Source organism: Babylonia areolata, chromosome 10 (assembly GCF_041734735.1).
Source record: "Babylonia areolata isolate BAREFJ2019XMU chromosome 10, ASM4173473v1, whole genome shotgun sequence".
NCBI lineage: Eukaryota > Metazoa > Mollusca > Gastropoda > Neogastropoda > Buccinidae > Babylonia > Babylonia areolata.
Genome location: NC_134885.1, coordinates 16,449,107 through 16,475,249, shown reverse-complemented (window position 1 = coordinate 16,475,249; position 26,143 = coordinate 16,449,107). Strand labels below are relative to the sequence as shown.

The following is a 26,143-nucleotide window of genomic DNA, read 5'->3' as shown; positions in this document are numbered from 1 at the left end:
GGTCTCGGACAAGAGAGTGAGGTCGACGGTGCGCAACTCCTCCTCACTATAAACAAAGTCATCGCGCAAGTCATCAGTCATCCTTCATCCCATACCATCATTTTCCCCAAGCCCTGTGGCGACAGGCGAGTGACAAAGCGACAGGTGTGGGTACACTGGCAGTTGTAGCCACGGACCTGCACACAGGCGGCTCAGGCCATAGGGTCGTTTTTCACCGACTGGAGCAGCGGTGGAGATCGGCAGCCCCCTGAGCGACTGAGCAGCCTTCTTCAGGACAGCACTGCTCACCTCCATGGCATGAGGAAGGGGCTAGAAAAGGTGCCCTAAACATTGCCTGCTCCACACCACCCTAGTCGGTATACCGCGGTTGACGGGGACCCTACTCAAGCGGTCGACACACAAAGGAAAGAAAGAAGAAAACAAGGACCACCCCATTGACCATTGCCACATGGAACGTGCGTACGCTTCTGGACAGAGGCGACTCAGACAGACCACAGAGACGCACAGCACTCATTGCGAGTGAACTAGCCAGGTACAACATCGACATTGCTGCCTTAAGTGAGACCAGACTGGCAGAAGAAGGCGAACTCTGTGAGCGAGGCGCAGGCTACACCTTCTTTTGGAGTGGTTGCGGACCTGAAGAGAGACGTGAGGCTGGAGTTGGCTTTGCAGTGAAGACAACATTTGGTGTCATATACTGTACCATGTTAAACTGATGCAAACTAGGCCTATGGTTTGCTCTGCTTGGCCAAATTTCGCGCGGCTAACAGTGGAAAGACGGGCCCGCCCGCTCTCAGCCAATCAAACGCCTCTAAAAGCTATAAGCGCTAAATCATTCCTTTGGCCAAGGCTCTCCACGCCATCTTGTCAGGTTTACGCTCTGTCTCGTCTTACGCTTTTTTTGGCTATTAAGCATATTCATTTGGCCTTATTTTGCTGCATGCGGCTTGTGTTTATTGTATTCTTACATTCTGTGTACTCGATTCGACTCGGCACCCTCGATTTGTTCGTTTTTTTCTGCCTCTAAGTCGATCCTGTCTTTCCTTTCTCTGTTGGGGGTCGGATTTTCGCTGGGTGCCTAAGCGCGGGTTCCATGCCTTCATGTGCCATACCACGAAGGCAGGGATCATGATGCGGGGATTGAGACTCAGCAAGAGACTCCCAGGCCCAGAGCTCATGATTCCCGATACGGACCGCGGCGATGCGTCGTTAGACGCTGATTGCGGAGGCGACTTTCGTACCAGTAAAACGGTCATGAAGGGGACCGGGGGGAAAGAGGTACGAGCGTCGCCTCCCGAGGTGTCCCAGCGTGAGGCAGGGAGAAGGGGGAATGGCAAGTCCTCTCCTGGCTGTGGGGACTCGCAGCTAGGTGCGAACTCCCAAGGGGAGGCCGCGCCCGGCCATTACCCGGGTCCCCACTTGGAGACGGCTCTCACGGGCCCCATTGTTGTTCCCCCTCCTCCCTTCTCTGTCGACCCCCCTCCCCCACCTCCTTTTGGGGGGGGAGAAACATTTGGTTCCGGGGGGGGATCTCTACTTTGCCCACCCCGGGCCAAGCCACCCCAGTCTCCCCACGGGAGGGGATTCGGGGCGCGTGGCAACCTGCTCTGCAGGTCTTCCCGCTATCCGGCCGGTCTCCCCTGCTGGGGGAGACCCGCACGTGTCAGGCGGTTCCGGGCAGTCAGCCCGCTCGTCTTTGGGCGGGACTGACACCCAAGTCGGACCTGACCTCCCTCCGACTTGGCCAGGTTTTTTCCCTTCATGGAGGTCAACGCGCCAGTGACCCTTGGGGTTCGGGTCACAGTATGGCTGGTGCCCACGGGTGGTTACCCCCATTCTACCCGTACTGGGGCGCACCTATGGTGCTCGCTGGGTTGCCGGGAGTACCAAGGGCCAGCCCCTTGTCCGCTCCCCACCGGACCCAACCCAGCACACCTCACAGGGTGACACACACAGCCCCGACAAGTGGGATCGACTTCTTGTCGGTCAGGTCAAGCTCCTCGACCAATATTGCCACTCTGTCCACAAATCAGGCCTCTGTCAACCCACAGGTGACCTCCACGGTCACAACGGCCTCCTTGTCAGGACTGACGGCTGCTGAGGGGCCCTACTTGGCCCAGGGGAGCCTGCGGTTCCCACCTGCCCAGCCCTCGGTCCTACAGTGAGATGAGTGGGTGTTTGTCCCCTCACAGCACTCGTGGGTCCCTCTTGCATCCAGGGACGCCTTCTCTGAAAAGGTGTGGCACCCACCATCCGAAGCATGGTTGGACCTACGGTCCACACGCTCCCCACCCGCTTCAGGTGTCAAGGACATAACAGTGGGGCCATGGTCCCGGCTCAGGATCGTCCCAGCTCATCCCGCTGGGCTGACCACAGCTCACAGGACGCCCCAGTGGGTACATCCACTTGGGATGGCACCCAGCAGGGGATGGACTGCGAACAAGAGTGGGAGCCCCTGTCTTCGGATGAGGACGAACAAGCAGATGAGCACTCTTCGCCCACATCCCAGGGGGGACAGATTGAGCCCACGCCTCCCTAGGGACCAGCCTGAACCAAACTCGGACTTTGCCGAGCTCGAACTGACCCTCCCCAATAGGGTCACGTATGCCGAGTCAGTCCCTCAGGCTACTTTGTTACCCTTGACCCTCCTTACGCCATGTGACTACCTCCAGAACCACAAGGCGACTCAGAGTGCCAGAAATGGTGCAGGAATGGCTTAATAAGCCAGCCCGCACTGTCAGGGGTGCTGCTTCCATCCCTCCTCCAGGCAGGGAGTCCCTCTCTGCCCCGGGCGCCTTTTCCCCGGGAAAGTTCCTTAAAGATTCCTCCAAGGGAGGGGTGTGGTCCTGGTACACACAGGACCACCCTGCCTACAGCGAAGCAGAGCCCTCCGCACAGGACAGGATGTTGGTCTCACAGCGCACCACCTTCCCCACTTCAGCTACCCTATCCTTTCAAACGTTAGCAGAGTGGGACAAATTGGCCCGCCGCTGCCTCCTCGAGGTTTCCACGGCTTACACCTTCTTCGACGCGTTCCTCCACAGGGCCAGTGAGCTGTGGGAACAGTGTCCGGTTAATCAGGACTCGGGGTCTCCTTCCTCTGTCCTGCCTGGCCTCTTCACCCACCAGAGGTTAAACGCTTTTGGCAATAGGGTAGCATCTGGTCTCATGCCCCTTTCCTGTTTACCAAGGTGGTGCGGGAATTGGTGTCCATCGTCCGCTCGGAATCCATTTGTCTCTGTGTGTACCTGGACGACTGGCTTATCCTGGCCCAGTCGCAGGCCCTGTGCCTGAGTCATACGGCCAGACTTCTAGACCTTTGCTCCCAACTGGGCTTCCTCATGGACCAGGAGATATGCGATCTGTCCCCAAGTCAGTCCCTCGACTTCTTAGGGATGAGATTCGACACGCGGTCCATGATAGTCTCTCTGGCACCAGATTACTGGGACCGTCTGACAGGCCTCCTCAGCCACTTGCGCTGCTCCTCCCAAGATACAGCGCAGACACTTTCTTCCCTCTTGGGCATGATGGAGTCCACGGCACCTCTCATTCCCCTGGACAGGGTTCTCAAGCGCCCTCTCCAGAGGGCACTGAGGTTATGCCGGTCCCAGAGCACTCAGCCATGGGATACCCAGATATGTCTGGGCGAGTGGTTCCTCGAGGTGACAGAGTGGTTAATCACCCCCCTTCGGACACAGGGGGTGCCCATAGCCCCACCTACTCTTCAGGTGGCACTCTTCACAGACGCCTCCTCCCTGGGCTGGGGAGCCCACATGGACTCACTCCATGCAGCAGGGACGTGGTCCCCGGAGGAGTGCCTATGCCACATCAATGTTCTGGAACTGGAGGCAGTTCGCAGGGCTCTCCTGCACTTCATGGGGGAGGCCACTGGCAAGACCATTCGCTTGTTCACGGACAAGACGACGGTCGCATGTTATGTGAACAAATGGGGGGGAGCGCACTCAGCAGACCTCTCACTGCGGACCGAGGCTCTCCTCCGTTGGTGCCACAGCAAGGGCATTGCACTTTCAGCGAGACACTTAGCAGGAAAAGACAACATCTTGGCAGATGCTCTCAGCAGGTCCAAGAGTGTCATACGCACAGAGTGCACCCTGGACAAGGACAGCCTTCAGTGGGTGTGGGAACAGTGGTTTCGACCGATGGTGGACCTTGTTCAACAAGAGACTTCCCACTTATGTCTCTTCGGTTGCCAACCCAGAAGCGTGGGCAGTGGATGCTCTCTCTCTAGACTGGAGCAGTCTGATTGCCTCCGCGTTGCCTCCCTTTCCAATTCTGTCCAAGGTGATACGGAAAGACAGATTGGAACGCCCACAGCTGATCCTCATTGCGCCGAAATGGCCAGCCCAGACCTGGTTTCCGGACCTTCAGTCCCTGACACATGTTTCCACCCCTGGAACTTGAAACCAAATCTCATCTGCTGAGGCAGCCTCGCTCGGACACTCCTCATTCCAATCCTCAACTACTCCACCTGCACGCATGGCTGCTGTGCGGTCGGAACTGTCAGCATCACCATTGAAGTCCTCGACCCCTCGGTTGGCCTCTGTGTCGGCTGTGCTGACCCAGGGGTGTGCCTCCTCTGACCTCCTCTCCATAGTCACCAGAGCAAGGAGGCAGGGAGACTTTGTATGACTTTCGCTGGAAGAAATGGTTGCGGTGGTGTACAGCTCAGGGCATTCCCCCTACGAACCCTACGAGCATGCAGCTGGCCAACTTTCTGGCTCACTGCTCCTTGGTTCTCATCCTGTCTGCTAGTTCTGTGCGAGGGTACAGGTCTGCCATCTGTACCACAATTCAAACAGCTAGGTGGTCCCGCCTTTGAAGCGGATTTCCTGCTCAGAGAGGTGGCTAGGGGGCCCCTCGGAAGGAAGCTAGAGACCCCAGAAGAGTGCCCCTCTGGGACTTGTTCCTGGTGCTGGATTTCATTCGAAAACAGCCCTTCCAGCCATTGGGGACTATTCCTTTTTACATCCTCACCCTCAAGACCACTTTCCTTCTGTGGCTGGCCACAGGCCGTCGTAGAAGTGAGCTGCATGGTCTTAGTGGAATGCCACAAGATCTGGCCTTCCCTCTCTCTGAGGGTCAGACCTTTGTCCGATATTCTTGCCCAAGATGATGAGGATAGGCATCTCTGCCCTGTTCGGTGTCTCAAATATTATTGGGATAGGTCTTGCCATAGGCGTTCTTCTCAGAGGCGTCTGCTCATCTCCCTCAATGAGAATTACAAGAAAGACATCGCCGCAGGCACCATTTCCTGCTGGGTTTCCCAAGTCATTCGTAGAGCCTACTCTCATGCACACAGGGATATCAGCTGTCTTCATCCCAGAGCACACGAAGTGCGAGCCATAGCTACTTCGGCTGCTTTCCAGCACTCAGTGCCAACGCAGCATGTCTTGGAGGCAGCCTTCTGGCGGTCTGAGAATCCCTTCATCAACTTCTACCTCAGGAATTTCCGTATGACCAGGGCTGACGGTTCCAAGGGGATTTCCTTTGTCGCGGCTAACACTGCCATCTCAGTTACAAGGGCTCCCCATACGAACCAGTAGGCGTTGCCCTCCTCCATTTGCTTTAAATTCTGCATCAGTTTGACATGGTACAGTATATGACACCAAAAGGAGGAGTTTGCATTATACTCCATGTTTGGTGTTACATATACTTACCATGTCAAACTCGAATGCCCGCCCGTCCGTCTCCGCGTCTCCGCCATGGTTCTCATGGGGCATTTTTTTCGATGGCCACGGAATGATTCAGCGCTTATAGCTTTTAGAGGCGTTTGATTGGCTGAGAGCGGGCGGGCCCGTCTTTTCACTGTTAGCCGCGCGAAATTTGGCCAAGCAGAGCAAACCATAGGCTTAGTTTGCATCAGTTTGACATGGTAAGTATATGTAACACCAAACATGGAGTATAATACAAACTCCTCCTCTTGTTGGCAAGCTGGCTGGCCCCCCGAAAGGAGTGAACGATCGCCTGATGACGCTGAAACTCCCTTTATCCAATGGGATGAAGTTTACCACCATTGTCAGCGCCTACGCGCCCACCATGACCAACCCGGATGAGATCAAGGACAAGTTCTACGAGGACCTGAACGCTGTCATCACCACTGTTCCCAACGCAGACAAGCTCATCATTCTTGGTGACTTTAACGCGAGAGTTGGCTGTGACAGCACCTCCTGGGAAGGCGTGATTGGGAAGCATGGGGTTGGTAACTGTAACAGCAATGGTCAGCTACTTCTCCAGACGTGCTGAGCACAGCCTTCTTATCACAAACACCGTCTTCTGCCTCCCTACCCGTAACAGGACGTCATGGATGCATCCTTGCTCTGGGCATTGGCATCTCATCAACTTTGTCATCGTCAGGAAGAGGGACAGGCAGGACGTACGAGTCACGAGGGCCATGTGCAGTGCTGAGTGCTGGACAGACCACCGCCTTATTGTCTCCAAACTCAACCTCTGCATCCAGCTCAAGAGACGGCCTCAGGGCATGAAAGCACCCAAACACCTGAATGTCAACAAGCTGGAGCTAGGCAACATCAAGCAGAGCTTTGCTGACACCCTAGAGGAACGCCTTGAGTCCACCATGCTGGACAGCCAGAATGTGGAGGCAGCATGGGGCGCACTGCATGAGACTGTGTACAACATTGCCATGGAGTGCCTGGGGCCTTCTGCCAGGAAGTACAAAGACTGGTTTGATGAGAACTGCACTGAGATCAAGCAGCTGCTGGAAGACAAACCCCAAGCCTACAGAGCCCACATTGAAGATCCCAAGTCACAGTCAAAGAAAGACATACTGAAGAGCGCACGCAGCACCATCCAGCTGAAGCTGCGGCAGATGCAGGATTCCTGGTTGAGCAATAAAGCTAATGAGATCCATCCAGGGCTTTGCAGACAGGAACGACATGAAGAACTGCTATAACGGTCTACAGTCCCACCACCTCCGGATCTGCTCCACTCCTCAGTGCTAATGGTTCTACCCTAATCACTGACAAGGACGGGATCCTTGAGAGATGGGCTGAACACTTTGACAGCGTACTGAACCGCCCTTCCACCATCAATGATGAAGCCATCGACCGACTCCCCCAGGTGCCAGTCAGTGAGTCGTTGGATGCCATTCCAACTTTGGAGGAGACCCAGAAAGCTATCCGTCTGCTGTCCAATGGCAAAGCCCCTGGCTCAGACTCCATTCCAGCTGAGGTCTACAAAGAAGGTGGTATGGCGCTGACTGAGAACCTTCATCAGCTGTTCCAGCTCATCTGGCAGCATGAGGCAGTTCCACAGGACTTCAGAGACGCTTCCATCATACACCTGTGCAAGCGCAAAGGAAATTGTCAGGCCTGTGACAACCATTGTGGAATATCCCTGCTGTCCGTCGCAGGCAAGACTCTGGCCAGGGTGCTACTCAACCGTCTCATAGCGCACCTTGAGCAAGGTCTCCTACCAGAGAGCCAGTGTGGCTTCCGGAAAGAACGCGGGACTATCGACATGGTGTTTGCTGCCAGGCAGCTCCAGGAGAAGTGTCAGGAACAGAACGCCGACCTTTACTTCACTTATGTCGATCTGACCAAGGCCTTCGATACTGTTAGCAGAGATGGCCTTTGGAGAATCATGGCGAAGTACGATGTCCCAGAAAGTTCATCACCATCATACGGCAACTACATGATGGGATGCAGGCCCGAGTCCAAGACAACGGAGAGACTTCAGAACCATTCCGTGTCTCCAACGGAGTCAAGCAAGGGTGTGTTCTTGCCCCCACCCTGTTCAGTCTCATGTTTTCAGCCATGCTGACAGATGTCTTCAGAGACGCTGACGTAGGCATTGGCATCAGGTACCGCACAGATGGCTCACTCTTCAACCTCAGGAGGCTTCAAGCAAAAACCAAGGTGAGGATAGACACCGTCAATGACTTCCTGTTTGCTGATGACTGCACTCTCAACGCTGCCTCCGAAGCTGACATGCAACACAGTGTCAACAAGTTCTCTGCTGCCTGTGACAACTTTGGCCTCACAATCAGCACAAAGAAGACTGAGGTGATGCACCAGCCAGCTCCAGGAAAGCCTTATGTTGAACCAAACATCTTCATCAGCGGGCAACGACTGAACGCAGTGGACAAGTTCATATACCTGGGCAGTACACTCTCTTGCACAGTTGTCATCAATGACAAGGTGAATGCCAGACTTGCCAAAGCCAGCGCTGCCTTCGGCAGACTCCATAAGAACGTTTGGAACAGGAGAGGCATCACCCTGGAGACGAAGCTCAAAGTATACAAGGCCATAGTTCTCACCACACTGCTGTATGGATGTGAATCATGGACGGTCTACAAACGCCATGCCAAAAAGCTGAACCACTTCCACACCACCAGCCTCAGAAAACTTCTCGGCATAAAGTGGCAAGAGAAGATCCCTGACACAGAGGTGCTCACTCATGAAAACTTGCCCAGGATCTACACCATCTTGATGCAGGCCCAGCTGCGCTGGGCAGGCCATGTAGTTTGCATGCCAGACCACCGGCTCCCCAAGAAACTGCTGTACGGCGAATTCCAACATGGCAAGCGCTCCCATGGAGGCCAATAGAAGCGCTTCAAAGACACACTGAAAGCTTCTCTGAAGGCCTTCAACATCAGCCACGACACATGGGAGCTGAATGCAATGGACAGACCAAAGTGGCGTTCAGCTGTCCACAAAGGCGCCAAATCCTGTGAGGCCAACAGAATTGCTGCAGCAGAGCAGCACAGACAGGCCAGGAAAAGCAGTGCCAGCAAGTCCCCGACAGCCGCCACCATCCCGTCCACACTGTGTCAGAACCTTCCGGGCGCGAATTGGCCTGACCAGTCATCTGCGCACCCACAGAGCCCAACCCCCCCCCCCCCCCCCCCAGGATGACTAGATGGTCCACGTCGATCCCGATGGACGAACCACAAAGGTTGCGCTTGCTTTTTTTTTTTTTTTTTTTTTTCTCAAGGCCTGACTAAGTGCGTTGGGTTACACTGCTGGTCAGGCATCTGCTTGGCAGATGTGGTGTAGCGTATATGGATTTTTCCGAACGCAGTGACACCTCCTTGAGCTACTGAAACTGACGTTCACTTCATCGTCGATGGTCGCATTTCGTGACAGTGTGCTGCCAAGGTATGTGAACCGCTCCACTGCACTGAGTCTCTGACCATTGACTGTGATGTTGGGCTCAATGTGGGGTTTCCCTGGGGCTGGCTGATGGAGAACTTCAGTTTTCCTCGTGCTGATGGTAAGGCCGAAGTTCCTGCTGGCAGTGGCAAACTTGTCGACGCTGAGTTGCATGTCAGCTTCAGATCCAGCATTGAGGGCACAATCATCAGCAAACAAAAAGTCTCTGATGATGTCTGTCATGACCTTCGTTTTTGCTTGAAGCCTTCTGAGGTTAAAGAGCTTGCCATCTGTTCAGTACTTTAGGCCGATTCCACCATCGCCATCTCTGAAGGCATTAGTAAGCATTGCAGAGAACATGAGGCTGAACAGTGTTGGAGCCAGGACGCAGCCTTGCTTGACACCATTTGTGACAGGAAAAGGAGCAGATGTTTCGCCATTGTCCTGGACTCGAGCCTGCATGCCTTCATGGAATTGGCTGACCAAGGAAATAAATTTCCGAGGGCAGCCGTACTTGGCCATGATCTTCCACAGTCCCTCTCTACTCATGGTGTCGAAGGCCTTAGTGAGGTCGACATAGGTGGAGAACAGATCAGCATTTTGCTCCTGACATTTCTCTTGCAGCTGCCTTGCAGCAAACACCATGTCAGTGGTTCCGCGCTCTTTCCGGAATCCACATTGGCTCTCAGGCAAAAGACCTTGGTCAAGATGTGCTGTGAGGCGGTTTAGTAGGATCCTGGCAAGTATCTTGCCTGCAATGGAGAGCAAGGAAATGCCCCGATGGTTATCACAGGCTTGCCAGTTCCCCTTTCGCTTGTACAAGTGAATGATAGATGCATCTTTGAAATCCTGGGGGATCGTCTCTTCTTTCCACATGAGTGAGTACAGCTGATGGAGCTTCTCATTCAGCACAGTGCCTCCATCCTTGTAGACCTCTGCTGGTATGGAGTCTGAGCCAGGTGCTTTGCCACTGGATAGCAGACAGATTGCTTTCTGGGTCTCAAGAAGTGTTGGCGGATCGTCCAGTGCTTTGTTGATGGGGACTTGTGGGAGACGGTCTATGGCTTCATCATTTATGGAGGAAGGGCGATTTAAGATACTGTTGAAGTGCTCAGCCCAGCGTTCGAGAATTTTCTCCTTCTCGGTGATCAAGGTATTCCCATCTGCACTGAGGAGGGGGGATGATCCTGAGGATGTGGGGCCGTAGACTTCTTTTAAGGCATCATAGAACCTCTTCATATCATGCCTGTCAGCATATCCCTGGATCTCATCTGCTTTGTCACTCAGCCACTTATCCTGCATCTGACGTAACTTTTGCTGAACAGTCCTGCGGATGGCATTGTACGCATCCTTTTTTGATATGGACTTTCTGTTGCTCAGGTAGGCTTGATGCAGACGGCGTTTCTCATCCAGAAGCTGCTTGATTTCATCACAGTTTTCATCAAACCAGTCTTTGTGCTTTCTGGTCATGGGTCCCAGGGTCTCTGAAGCTGTACTATGGATCAGCTCGTGCAGGGTCCTCCAGTCAGCCTCCACATTCTGGTTGTCCAGAGAGGCAGATTCCAGACGATCTTCTAGCAGCTCCACAAAGGTCTGTTTGATGGTGATGTTTTTCAGCTTAGCGATGTTGAGCCATTTTGAAGCCTTCTGACCTTGGGGGCGTCTCTTGGGTTGGATTCGAATATTCAGCTTCGAGACTACAAGGCAATGGTCTGTCCAACACTCGGTGCCGCACATGGTCTTTATTACACATACATCTTGCTATCCCTTTTCCTGACGGTGACGTAATCGATGAGATGCCAATGCTTTGAGCGAGGGTGCATCCATGACGTCCTGTTACGGGTAGGGAGGCAGAAAACTGTGTTGGTTATCAGCAGTTTGTGCTCTGCACAGGTCTGAAGCAAAAGCAATCCCATTTGGGTTGCAGTGGCCCACACCATGCTTTCCAGTCACTCCATCCCAGGAGATGTAGTCAGAGCCAACTCTAGCATTGAAGTCCCCAGGAATGATGAGCATGTCTGCTTTCAGGATAGCAGCAATGACAGAGTGAAGGTCCTCGTAGAACTTCGCCTTCACTTCATCCGGGTTGGTCATGGTTGGGGTGTAGGCACTGACAATGGTGAGGTGCTTCTGGCCAGATGCTAGTGGGAGTTTCATGGTCATAAGCCTATCGTTGACTCCCTTTGGGATTCCAGCTAGCTTGCTGACAAGTGCTGTTTTTACTGCAAAACCAACGCCAGCTTCACGTCGCTCTTCGCTTCCTCATCCACTCCAGAAGAAGGTGTAACCAGATCCCCGCTCATTGAGCTCGCCTTCACCTGCAAGACCAATCTCACTCAAGGCTGCGATGTCGATGTTGTATCTGGCGAGTTCGGATGCAACTAGTGCCGTTCTCCTTTGGGGTCTGTCCACGTCATCTCTGTCCAGGAGAGTCCTTATGTTCCAAGCTTCAGTGGTGAGAGGAACGATCCTTGTTTTTTTCTTTTCTTTCTCTTTGTTTCGATCGCTGATGTAGGGTCCCCGCCAGCCGCGGTATGCTGGCCAGGGTGATATGGAGCAGGCAATTTTTAGGGTACCTTTTCTAGCCCCTTCCTCATGCCATGGAGGTGAGCAGTGCATTCCTAAAGAGGGCTGCTCAGATGCTCAGACAGCTGCTGAACTCCATCGCTGCTCCTGTCGATGAAGAACGACTCTATGGCCTGAGCCGCCTGCGTGCAGGTCTGTGGCTACGACTGCCAGTGTACCCACACCTCTCGTTTCGTCGCTTGCCTGTCGCCACAGGACTTGGGGGTGATGAAAGGATAAAGGATGAAAGGCCATTAAGGATGGCTGATGACTTGCGCGATGAGTTTGTTTAAAGTGAAGAGGAGCTGCGCAACGTCGACCTCAATCTTTCGTCCGGGTTCACCAATTTCCAGTGGCAAGACTAAGTTGAGATGACTGGAGGATGAACACGGATGCAGTGGATGACCAAGATATCCTTTCGGTGTCTCATCTTGCTCTCTGCACTCCACAGTGCGTTGCTGTAACCGCCTTCCTCTCCGTTGAACCTCTTCCGCAGATTCTGCCGGATCTAGACTTTGGATGCGTGGGTAGACACACTCTGGGGGCCAACTGCGTGTGGCATGCACACAGCACTGAGGGGTAGAGTAGGATAACAGGCAGAGGATAGGTGCACAATCCACTCTCTCCTCGTACCACAGCAGGGTCTTTTAGAAAGATGAATTGAGGTGTTTATTTCTCTAACTTTAAACAGCACACCTGGAACACACACAATATCAAAACCTAGGTTAAAATAATACTAAATCATATGCTAGACATCCTTGCATTGATGTAACAGAAACATCATTATGTTGTCTGGACAAGTAAACAACTCCACAGATAACCTTTCTCCATTCTGACACTCAGTGTCTAGCTGTACACTGTCTTATCAAAGAGATCTCTGTAAAGATGTAAAACAAGTTTCATTTAGCTTACCATCAACAATCAGTGACATAATGTGCACCAAATATATGACTAACAAATACTAACTCCCATTGTTTAACTCCTGTCAAACCACCACAGAATAATAGCTGTCGCACCAAGTATGAGGCAGACAATTACAAACTCCCAATGTTTAACTCCAGTTAAATCACTATACAGTAATAGCTGTTTCCATTAAGACTGAACAAATCTGTACTTTGTCTCTGCAAAGTATCTCACTGGTAAAATGATTACATGGGAATCATATAGTTACCAAGTAATTTGGCAAATGTATAGCAACCTGTGTGCACCAACATAGGACTGCCTCTCAGTGGTCTCAAATCTTATTGAACACATACAGCTGTGTGTTACCCCACTGGCATATAACACATGACTACAGCACATAGTAATCACAACTACCAAGTCACACATGTTCCCCATGTTGCATTATCACCCATGTGCACACACATGGAAAAGCATGAGCATACAGTTAGCCTGTAGATTTGTTCACCTTGAATATAATCATCACCACCTAACATACAAAATAGGTATGTCATACCTCAAAATAACTCCAACTGTTGCTACCAAAACATTCTACACAGATGCAACCCACACATAATCTCTGTGTTTCTTTGTGACTGAATGCTTACATTGTTCCCACAGTATGTCAACAGTTGACACACCACTGACATAACATTATCATTTATGTAAGCCAAGATGCACAACATGTAAACCCAAACATGATGTCCAAGCATCATACCATAATATCAACCTGTAGGAAACAGGAAAGGGGGGAGGGGGAGGGGAGATACCCTAAACCAGTACTCCATTTAGTCATGTATTGGCTACATTGTGTATTTTAACCACTTTTCCCTCAGTCACTAGCCTCAAATACAATTAAGCATTAAGCCATACACGTGCTGGCTATGCTCTCTCACAACATCACAATTCTTCAAACTCCAAACTTTTTCCAAAAACCATAAAGTAAATTGCCAACAAAAGCAAATTACCAGTACAAGCATTACTCACAGTCCCAAATGTTTCAGGGTTCACTTTATATTCATGTAGCAGAACACAATCCCACTGAGCCAGTGTGTTAGTCACAGAATCCAAATGTACCATAAATCAAGCATTCAACTAAGTCCGAAAAATAGATGCTGGTTTGATACTCACAGCCCCCATGGTACTGTCTTGACCGTCTGGCTCTCCTGGCCTGCTCCAAGGAAGGAAAAGGAAGAAACCCCACTTGCCTATTCATTTTATCCTCTTCACAAGTTGGCACTGTATGCAAACTATCTTCCGTCCCAGAACGTTTCCAATTGGCTGAAGTTTACAGACCAATCTGGGACCAACAGTGCTAGACTTGCACATCCAGCACGTTTCATTTGCATTGCCAAGGAGAAGGGGAGGGGAGAGGGGTGGGGTGGGGGGGTTGATGAAAAGAGGAAGGGAAGGAGGAGGGAAGATCGCCCAGCCCTGATTCTGCTCTAAACAGCTCATGATAAACACACCACACTATGCTCCTCACTGACCACTGAGGCAGATGCCATCCTACCAGAGATCAACATGAGGGGTAAGGAGGGGGTGTGGGGGTGGGTGGCGGGACAGGGTTTAAATGATGGAAGTGGAAGGGAAAAGGGCAGGGGAGTGTATAGGAAGAGAACGGTCAGAGGAGATACCATCTTTACTTAGTATTTCTTGATAACTTGCTCCCTCTGCACTTGGCCAAGGGAAGGGGGGGAAAGGGAGAGAGGGTATGGGGAGGGGTGTTGGTGGGGATAGATGCCATGGACGGAGGGTGGGGGGAGAAGAGTAGGAAGGAGGGGTCCATCAGTGAGCAGTGTGTCTGAGAAAATCCCACACTTCCACCATAGGCACCTGACACATTATAACAGGGGAACTGGGGGTACTTGAAAAATTAACACAATAAAGAATTATTTGTGAGAAAGAAAACAAAATAGACCACTCAGCAACACACAAATTACCATTAATGTATCACAAACAGAAGACTCACTCTCTTCCCCCCTTCCCACACCCACGCTTTCCCCCCACTCCCATGTTTCCTCTCTCCATTCCTTCATATCTTGATAACGCATGTGTGAATGTGTACATTGATGTAGTTATTGTGCTATAAAAATCGCAAAGAGGCGGAAAAATGAGCAACTTTTGGGAATGACATGAGATCCTGAATAGGCAACAGTCATAATAGTCAGTCATGTCCGACTATGACAATCAGAACAGCAGACAATGACCATCAGAACAGCAGAGGGGGCAACTGCTGTCCTGACTATCTGGGCTAGAATTTGATTATAATGGAGAGTGTCTTGCCTGAGTTCCATCCCCACTTTCTTGGCCAAGAGGGTTTTAGGATAGTCGGCTTTGTGGTGGTTCCCAAAGGCCAACCAGCCCCCAAGGCTGCAGCACCAAGAGCCAGTGCAGTTTTGCCTCCAAGTCATAAAGTCATAGTTCTGCACAAAAGACTAAGCTGTAAATGACTTCCCACTGCATTGGAGAAGCCATTGATTATACAGCTCTCACTTTTCTTTTGGCCCAACTGTAAGTTTATGTCAATCTGTGATACAAGCATAGTTGGCCTTAGTCAAATACAGATAAAAAGGTTATAGGATTGGAATATAGTTTAGCTTGACAAACTGATTACAAATGAACAAACCATCGTTTTTAGTGCCTGGAATATAAATTAAGGGGTGCAAGTCATCCGGCATATGCCTGAAATCTGGCATAGAACATCTAGTTTTTGGCACTTTCCAGTATTGAGAAATTTTGTTTTGGTAGTTTCCTGCATGCATAAATTTGTATAGCCTGGTCCCTTTCTTTGATTTTTCTGTCGGGTTTGTGATCAGTGACGTCATTTTGTATGTGACCAAACTCGGACTAAAAAGAGATGTCAGAGAAATACTCAAATTCAGATTTCTCAAACCAAATGTGTCGTTTACTTGTGCGTGCATCGATGCCCTGAAACTACAGGAGATAAACGCATTGCCTTGCTCTCTGGCGATTTAGTGATGAAAAGTGTGTTCACCAAGTCATATTATTGTGACAGCATAATAAAGTCTTTTTGGTGAAAAATTACAAGAATACTCAGTCCCAGACCTGACAACCCTTCCTTTTTAGGGGGAATTTATCACTCACAGTTGCACTTGAGACTTTGTTTCTGCTTGCCTTAAAAAAACAACCCCAAACAAAAAACAAATGCGTGTGTGATATGCAGGCCTTCTGCTGGCTGCCTGGTTTCCTTTCCTCTTTTTGTACTCATCATACCATCTTTCAAGGCTCTTGACTGGTTCATCTGACACCGTTTGAATGGCTTTGTTGGCTACAGTGAATGTTATGGTTTCAGCTACCTTTCCTTTACTCAGTGAGAGGCTCCGTGATTTCTTTGGTTTGAATTTCGTCCTGGCTGAGGCAACTAGCTCGTCCAGCCGCTTCAATATTTCACGGGTGTCATCCTCCTTTGTTGAAAGGATTGTTGTGTCATCAATGAAGGCTTTCAAAGAAGGTATCTGGTATCCCTTACCAGATTGGCTCGATCTGTTCCCTTCATTGAGTGAGGCCTTCAAAATCACTTCCATTACCAGCATGAACAGGACTGGGGAAATAGCACAGCCCGTGGCTGTGCCCGCTTCCAGGTTGATCCAATCTGTCATGTATTCTTTGGTGGTGAACTGCATTGAGAAGTCATGGAAGTACTTCTTTAGCATTTCTCTGATGTTCGTTGGAACATGGTGCGTCTTGAGAGCCATTTGGATCATCTAAGGAGGAACTGACCTGCACATATTTGCTGGATGCAGCCATATCACATCTAGGTTCTTTTTCTCTGCCTTTGCTCTTTGAGAATACTGCATTCTTGGTCAGTGCTCTGTTATGAGTATACTCATAAACAGTCAGATGTGGATGGATCTACATTATGAGTATTCACGTATATGGGGTAGAATGAGTTAAAGCAGTAGATCTTGTCAGTAGAACTTAAGAGCTTGTTTTTGGATTCTAGTTAATGGTTTCAATGTATTGGCCTTTACAGTTCATATAGAGTTGAGGCATAATTGATAGGTGATTGAATAATAAACACCCGATAAAAATGTTTACATATGTTATCCAGAGAGAGAATAAGTAATGATTTAATCTGTGAATCACAGAGAAACAAAGAAAAAAAAGTTGAAATAACTTGGTAATGCAGAATTAAGTAGCAAATCAAGGACCTCAGAAAATAGATTAAAAGAAAAAAGTGAAAAAGAAACCTGCTGGTTATATTTGATGCAGGGGTGGACAAGTGTGGAACACTGCTGCTGAAGTACACTGGGGGTTCGATGGCAGTACTGATGTACTCCATTGACAGTGCCAATGGTCACAACAGTCTCACTCTGTATGGGTCCAAGGGAAATCTGCAGGTGAGCAAGATAACTGTAGATGACCACTGTGACTTGATTGTGTATGTGTATAGGTGGATAAGGTAGGTATACAGATGGATCTGTAGATGTAAATTATCAAACAGTATTATGGAGTACCGTGTCCAAAAAGTGATTATTTTTAGCATTGCGCAGGAAGTAACTTATTAAAAATGATTACTTTTCTTATGAAGCCAGTGTTATAAAGTGTAGGGGTTTTTTTTTGGCGGGGAGGGGTGGGGGGGTGTTTTTTGTTTGCATAGAATTGGAATAGCATGTGTTCACACTGGCTCTGAAAGATATTCAACCTACTTTGTTTCCAACTTTGGTGGCAACTTTTTGTTTTCGTGATTTTTGGGGGGTGTTTGTTTTTCACTCAGTTATGAATAGTTGAACAGATGAACTCTCTTAAAGATCTTATTCAGATTCTCTGAAGTGAACCCCTGTGCACCCCCAAAACTTTTCGATTTGGCATATTGTTTTTTGCAGTTTTACTCTAAGAATGAGTGTGCATGATTCATAACATACTGCAGACATGTATTAGGTACCAGCACCCTCGCTTGTTAAACTGAAGCTACAATTAAAAAACATTGATTTTGTCCATTTTCCCCAAGCCTGGAACTTAAGTGATGATTAAGAAATAAAGATATGTTTTAAATGGAAATACGGTTCACTTTCTCCTCTTTCCAATTCTGTTTTTGGTTTTTATCAGTATTTTATCTTTGTTAAATAACAGAGTAAAAATCGGGGGTAGTCGAAAGGCTTCTTGCACGCCGTGGCCGACCGCTCCCGACATAGATCGCGTCATCTGGTTTTCGTGTCTCTTTTCTTTGCTTGGCTTGCCTGTCCCATTTCATCTGCAGAGCTATTTTTAGTACAGCTATATTTGTCTGAACTTCATCTTTCCGGTGAATATTAATTTGGCTTGCAAAACCGCATATTGCGAATATAACGCATAAAAAACGATTGTCGCTTGACTTTAAACTTGAAATTCTCAACATTGGTAATAAATACAATAGTAATTAAGGATATTAAAGAGAAGCTTTTTTAATTTCTTTCCTTTCATTGGTAATAAATACAATAGTAATTACGGATATTAAAGAGAAGCTTTTTTTAATTTCCTTCCACAAGGTATACGCAACTTCCGCGTGGTATTACTGGCGCAGACAAGCTCCGAGTCGAAAGAGTGGCTGTGCATCATTTGGATGCCAAAATGAAATGGCAGTAGAAGCTGAGCCAAACTTCAAGAACGATCTTGGTCGGTTCTGAAACTTTTGAGTTTGTTTGATTTTACAATCACACTGTTGATTATATCATTGATAAACATTTAAGAGGGGGTATTTTTCATAAATGAGTGCACGAAAGTGCTCGATTATTGGGAATACCCCATACTGCCACACCTCGTTTCAAATCGAACTGAAGCAACGATCATTTTTTCTTATTTTCATGATGGAATTAATGATAAATATGTTAAGTTGCTGTTTGTTGAAATGAAATTAATCAGCAGATATATTCTATAGTAGTGGTTTCGCTTTTATTTACAAAACACAAATTATTTCACAATTTTTTTTCTATTTTTCCAGAACATCATCATTCCTGCAACGTGATAACATGATTTTTTTTATTAAAAAAAAAAAAAAAAAGAAGTAAAGAAAGAAAGAAAAAAATTTGCTGAATGTGACTTTTAATTAAAAAGTCATGGTAGTGTGGGTGTGTCTGTCAGAGAGAAAGAGAATAGTGATGTGTATTTGTGCATGTGTGTCTGTCCAGTGAAAAAAAAAAAAAAAAAAATTGATGTTAAATCTTATGGATCATATGAAATAGATCTAAAAAAATTCCTTCAAATTGAATTATTGCTGAAACCATTTTAAAGGCCTTGCTCAGCTGAATACAAATCACTTTATTTCATAAAAATAGCTTGATAAATGAAGAAACTGCACCTGTTGCTATTTTGACAAATTTTGCCGTGTGAGAATTTGCAAAAAAAAAAAAAAGGATTTTATTGCTCAATATCAATAAAAACATTCAGGTAATATAGCTGGGAAAAAATAGGCATCTTTACTATAAACAAAATATCATTTTCCTTAATTTTTAGCTGTTTAGTATATGTTGCGTAAGAGCATGTATTAATCACGTGATGCTGATGACGTATCATGTCGTCATGCTGATTCAGGTAGCGCAGACACATCTCCTCCATCTTAAACTGGAGTTTAGAATAAATCTTTGTTCTTTTCATATTACTGTGGACTTTTGTTTTCCTTCGTCCTCCCGCTTATCTATTGTTACTGCAAACAAATATAATCTTAGTGGCGAGCACTGCTACATGGTGGCAGAGCGTGGTTTGTACCTTCGTTTCCAACGGAACAGAATAGAAGAGCGTTATAAAGATGGGTCCATTCAAGGCGCCCGATGCCTTCAACTTTGCACAGCCAACGATATGGCCGGAGTGGAAACAGATTTTTATGCTGCAGGTCAGCGTCTAAACTGGAAAAGGATGAAGAATCAGTCCAAGTAAGTGCTCTTATTTATGCCCTGAGTAACGACGCAGAGAGAATCCTTGCTTCATTCAGGCTCTGTGAAATAGATTCCAAAAAGTTTGAAGTTGTCCTTGGCAAGTTTGATGGATATTTCATTCCCAAGCGAAATATATTCCATGAAAGAGCAAGATCCAGACAAAAACAACGAGGCTTACGTTCACGCACTTTACGAGCTGGCAGCAACTGCAGATTTCAAAGACAAAGAAGAATCCATCAGAGACAGGCTAGTGCTAGGTGTTCTTGACACAGAACTGTCAGAGAAGCTCCACATGAAACCAGATCTAACGCTCCAGGATGCAGTGCAGGAAGCGAGACAAGACAAATTAGTGAAAACACAGCTATCAGAGCAACGTCAGTCCAGCGTTCATGCACTATACGGCAGCAAAGGCGGCAATAGTGGTCATAGGCAGAATTGGCGCAAAGGTGGCTCTGGCAACGCTCGTCGAGGCGGCAGCAGTCACACTCCATCAGGCAAAGGCAGCTCAACCCAAGGCGGGGGGAAGCAGCATGAGGCCATCTGTACTCGCTGCGGACGGCAACACTACAAGCAAGTGTGCCCAGCTCAAGGAAAAAGGTGCAAGAAGTGTGGACGCATGAATCACTTTGCGGCAGTCTGCAGAAGCAGCAAGTTAGCCGACGCAGTAGACGACGTACCACATCTGAAGGAGCATGTTAAGGTGGCGTCACACGTTGAACACTCAGAAGAAAAAAAAGGTTCAAGCAAGCCGTGAAGAAGAGAAAATGGAAGAACATTTTGTTGGAACATTGTGCTCAGAAGGCAGAAATGAACCACCATGGATGACAGCACTCAAGTTCGGAGGTTGCAATGTCACGTTCAAGATAGATGCAGGAGCGGATGTGTCTATCATCTTGTCAGCTCAGCATAAAAAGCTGAAGCCTCATCCACAGCTTTGCAGATCAAGCGCAATTCTGCGTAGCCCAGGAGGTATCCTGCAGTGTGAGGGACAATTTGTTGCCATCACCAGAGTCCATGACCAGCCTCATTCACTTCGACTCTTCATTGTACAGGCAAAGACGGACAACCTTCTCAGCAGAGAAGCAGCGGCAAGAATGGGTCTAGTCAAGAGGATTGAAGCCATAGAAATGCCTTTCGGCGAGCTCGACGACAAACTGGTCCAGTGCCCTCCAGTGAAGATAGTCCTGAAAGGAGGATCAGAGGCTTCAGCATTCACTCAGCAAGAAGAATCCCGATACCTGTGTTAGACAAAGTCAAGGAAGAACTCACCAAGATGCAGAAGACAGGGATCATAGAAGAAGTAACAGAGCCGACGGACTGGTGTTCACCCATAGTACCAGTCATGAAGAAGTCAGGATGAGTGAGAATTTGCACAGACTACAAGCATCTGAATGCAGCAGTCAAGCGAGAATGCTACACACTGCTAACGTTGGAAGATATCCTGCACAAGCTGTCCGGGTCAGAAATCTACAGCAAGTTAGATGCTACATCTGGATTTTACCAGATTCCACTCGACCCAGAGTCAGCAAAGCTCACCACATTCATTACCCCATGTGGAAGATTCTACTACAATTGCCATTTGGTATAACGTCAGCACCAGAGATCTTCCAAAGAACAATGGAGAACACACTCAAGGAAGAGTCCAGTGTACTATGTTTCTTTGATGACATACTTGTCTACAGTGAGAATGAGAAAGTCCACGAGCATCACCTGGGCAACATGACGAGGAAACTGGCAAGCATCAACTTGAAGCTGAATCGCGAGAAGTGCGAATTCAGGAAGAACGAGATTGAGTTCTTGGGTCATCAGATCAGCAAGAACGTCATTTCACCAGACCCAGTGAAAGTGGAAGCCATCATGACCATGTCAGATCCAACCAATGTGCCTTAGTTTAGGAGGATGCTTGGCATGATTAACTTCCTTGGTCGCATCTTGCCCAACCTGTCAACTGTGCTCCAGCCAGTGACACAACTTCTGGAGAAGGATTGTGCATGGTTATGGGATCCAGCACAGATCAAGGCCATGACCACTGTGAAGAAGATGCTTACCTTGACACCAACGCTAGCATTCTACGATCCGAGGAAGCCAACCATAGTGAGTGCAGATGCGAGCAGTTATGGAGGTGTGTTGCTGCAGGAACACCCCGAAGGCATCAAAGCTGTCGCATACTGTTCAAGAACTCTGACTCCCACTGAATGCAGATATGCCCAGATTGAGAAAGAGACACTGGCAGCAGTTTGGTCATGTGAGAAGTTCAACAGATACATTGTAGGCCTGGAAAATGTGAGGCTTCAGACAGATCACAAGCCCCTCGTGCCCATCATCAACTACAAAGATCTCCAAGATACACCCATACGATGTCAGAGAATGCTGATGCGTCTTATGAGATTCAGCATCAGAGCTGAGTACGTGCCCGGGAAGAAGCTCATCATAGCAGATGCTCTGTCCCACAGCCCTCAGTCCACCACCGGAAAACAAGAAGAGGCCACCGCGCTGATTGAAGATGTGGAAGCCTACCTCGACAGTGTGGACATTTTCTGGTCTTGCACAGCGTCAAACGCATGCAAGAGATCGCAGAGGAATCCAGAAAAGACCAGACTGATCCAAGAAGCACTTCGTTACACACGTGAAGGATGGCCACAATAAGTCATCGACATTGATGATGGATTGCGTGACTACCATGCAGTTCACATTGAACTCAGCGAGCATCAGGGTCTTCACACTCGAGGAAACCGCATCGTTGTTCCAGCTCCGCTACCCAACGACAATCCTACGCAGGATCCATGAAGGCCATCAAGGGATCACAAAGTTCAGAGAGAGGGCAAAAGCAGCAGTCTGGTGGCCCGGAATTGGTGCCGGAATCAAGAAGATGGTGGAAGAATGCAAGCATTGCTAGGAGAAGAGGCCCACGCTGCCCAAAGAGCCATTGATTACAACAGAGCTACCCCAGCGAGCATTCCAGAAGTGTGGCGCAGATCTATGCGAATTCAAGGGACAGTCATACCTCGTCGTTATGGATTACTACTCTTGCTACTTAGAGCTGGCTCACCTGAAGAAGATCACCACAACAAAAGTCATCAAGAACATGAAAGACATTTTCGCACATCAGGGTATCCCTGAGATACTTGTCTCCGATAATGGAAAGCAGTTTACATCAAAGGAGTTCCAGATTATCGCAACAGAGTGGGGATTCAAACACGTCACAACAAGTCCACATTACCCACAGGCGAACGGTGAAGCCAAGCGAGCCGTACAGACAGCAAAGAAGATACTGTTGCAAGATGATCCAGCTCTCGCGATTCTCATCTACAGAGACACACCAATTGAAGCTACAGGCTACAGCCCAGCACAGCCTGGATCAGGAAGAAGTTTGAGAACCACACTCCCAACACTGTCTGAAAACCTTGAGCCCAGAGTCTGTGAGAAGTCAGCAGTAGCAGCCAGTGATGCAAAGGCGAAGAAGAAGAACAAACAGACATTCGACAAGCGTCACGGAGTACGGCCTCTAGACACACTTCGTCCAGGTGACATCATGATGCAGAAGCTCGATGATGAGAAGAGTTGGAGAATCCCTGCAGTGGTGCAGCAGCAAGTCGCGCCAAGATCCTACATGGTGGAAATGCCACGAGGCAAGTTCCGACGCAACGGGCGTCATCTCAGGCGTTCACATGGTCTACAGCCTGAGCAGTCCACTCCCTACCCCATTCCAATCCAAACCGACCTTTCCCTACGCAATTCCCAAATCCCAGTATCCAGTGACCAGAAGAGTGGCGCAAGTCATAAAGCACCCAATGCAGTCCAGAGCAGCTCTAACGTAAACACAGAGCCAGGCCCAGGCCTGCGTCCAGGGCCAGTGTCCAGTGACAACGCCGGCAGCAGTCGTGCCAGCCCAGATGCAGGAGGGTCTGCCAGCAGTTCACCTCTACGGGGTGCCATCAACAGCGGTCCGACACCGGTGACAACACACAGTGGCAGAGTCATCACCATGCCAGGGATTACAGGGATTGAAGCCATCACCCAGGCAGGGAAGTGAACTTCATTTCGTTGAGCCATTCAAGCAAGTTTGAATTGTGATTCATGAACTTTAAGTTAGAGAAAAGCAAAGATTGCTTTATCTCCCTCCTTCGGTTATTTGTGGACTCTAAAGAATAATTTGCAAGCCACTTCGTTCGGCTCATTTGTCAATCTCAAAGGAAGGGAGATGTCGCGTAAGAGCATGTATTAATCACGTGATGCTGATGACGTATCGTGTCGTGATGCTGATCCGGGTAGTGCAGACTCATCTCCTCCATCTGAAACTGGAGTTTAGAATAAATCTTCGTTCTCTTCATATTACTGTGGACTTTTTTCCTTGTCCTCCCGCTCATCTATTGTTACTGCAAACAAATATAATCTTAGTGGCGAGCACCGCTACAGTATACCTGCAGTGATGCTGTAAAATTGGAGATTTGTCCAAAAGCTCAAAATGATGCGCAAAAATGTTCAATTTTAATGAACTTCGATTGACTGTAACTTGGGTTCTAATACACATAGAAACATAATTTTTGTGTTGGAATGTTTGTTTTGACTTAGAGTTTTAATCTAAGCTGTATAAATGTTGTTTTAACAGAATTTATATATTTATATATATTTTATCTCTAGGATAATGAAATTTTGCAGATGGGTTCATACAGTCCTGTAGTATAATCAGAGCTAAAGTGATTGTCTCCTAACTGTTAACAAACGTCACATTTTATGGTGACATTGACATTTCACCATGCAAACATGTTGTTACACCATGCACATGCATGTTTTAGTGTAAGTTGGAAGCTGAAGCCTAACCCAGCATGATTCTTTCTTTACAAGACTGTACTAGCTCAACTGAGTGTCCCACAACATTCACAACTACCGCCAGTTGTCACACAACTAAACTGAAAGTAACTTAAACACAGCCTTCTTCCTTGTGAAACACATTATCAGCCTGTATAGAGTCATGGTCAAACACTACATCACCACTGTCACCACAAAACACAATTTCACCACTGTCACCACAAAACAATTTCAGAACACAATTTCACAACTGTCACCACAAAACACAATTTCACAACTGTCATCACAAAACACAATTTTACCACTGTCACCACAAAACACAGGCACACATAAAAAGGGGGTGTGGAGGGACAGAAGCTACACTTTTTTCTTGTTTTTTTTTTAACATCTTAATTCACAAAATGTTTACAACTATCACAGTGAAGCTACTCTATTGTTGGGCAATATTGTGGCTATGGCAGTCATGGAAACAGTCATTATTGTTGCAGCAAACATGCTGTTGGCAGACTAAACCATGACTGACACATTAGAAGAACATCAGGGAACAGTCAGCATTTGATGCAAAGCAAGTCACTTAGTTACGTCTTGCCAGCAACATCGATGGCCAAGAAAGGGAAAGAAGAGATACCAAGATGATTTGAATGACTGGACATGACCTCAGCAACCTGTGGCATGGAAATCATAGCAGAGAAGATGAAGCTGATGAATAACAATACCAACAATATCAGTACTGACATCAGAGTCAGCCGCGAGAAACTGGAAACAGTCCATACTTTCAATTACCTGTAGTAATGAACCTGGGATCAAAGTGTGAAATATGTTTGATTTCTGGAACAAGCTGAATTGGGTACTTTCTTGGAGCTTGCATGACAGGTTGTACATTGTTTTTGAGGGTGATATGGCATTCCCCTCAGAAATCACCAGTGCTTAGACATCTGTCTGGATACAATCTCTTGAGATCTTCATCACCATTGATTGGAGATAAAAACTGGCTTTTTGGGCAATGTGATGATAGTTACGAGTTTGAGTTTTTGGTTGTCTGTCAGTCAAGGAATTGATCCAGGTACATCTTTGATGTAGAATTCTGCATCAAGCTTTATCTTCTCATTTTGACATGGAAGTATGATATAGCCATACTGTGGAATGTTTGTCCTGTTGTATGCTGTGAGAATTGTGTGGCTCACTCTGGTAGTGCCTGCTTGTGGATAACCTTTTGCGTTCAGATTTTCAGGAAACATACGTTTGTATATGCGAAGAAGAAGTGTATTTCCTTGTGCTCCAGTGTAGCTGGGATATGTTTCCATAGTGTGATCTGCAGATCTACAAAAATTTCTGTTGGTGGCAATTTTGTCATCAGTCGAAGAAAAATTCAGATTATCCATTTCTTGGGTAGGTCATCTTCATCATCATCAGCTTTGCTTGCGTTAATTCCGTGTTGTTGATGAGGTGTGAAAAAATGTGAATAATAATAATAATGGATACTTATATAGCACACTGCCCAGAAATCTGCTCTGGGTTCTTTACAAAATATGTATGCATTCATATTTTAACATATATTCAACCCCCCTGGGGTCTGCCCTGGGGGTCCTCAGGGGTTTTTTCTCCTTTTTAGTTCCCAGGGTCACCTCACCTCATGCTCTTTCATGATGGTGAGCTCTTCTCCTTCTCCTTTTTTTAAATTTTGGTTTTATATTATCATCTGCCTTGATCGGTACTGTTCTGTCTTCTACTCCCCTTCAAGTCTTCTTTTCCACATTTCTTCCCTTTTCTCTGCGATCTCCTTAGGTCCGTCGTGTTTGCTGTGCGATGCGACCCGTGTCGGTG

The 26,143-nt window shown here is 47.9% G+C and overlaps 1 protein-coding gene across 2 annotated transcripts in view; it reads left to right on the top strand.

Moving 5' to 3' along the window:
• LOC143286829 (trans-1,2-dihydrobenzene-1,2-diol dehydrogenase-like) overlaps positions 1-26,143 on the top strand; it is a 166,928-nt gene that overhangs the window by 115,912 nt on the left and 24,873 nt on the right. For both annotated transcript variants that reach the window (XM_076594651.1, XM_076594650.1), the window contains exon 5: positions 16,872-16,999. In XM_076594651.1, coding sequence (XP_076450766.1) covers positions 16,872-16,999 — 128 coding nt within the window. The remainder of the gene's footprint in view (positions 1-16,871; positions 17,000-26,143) is intronic.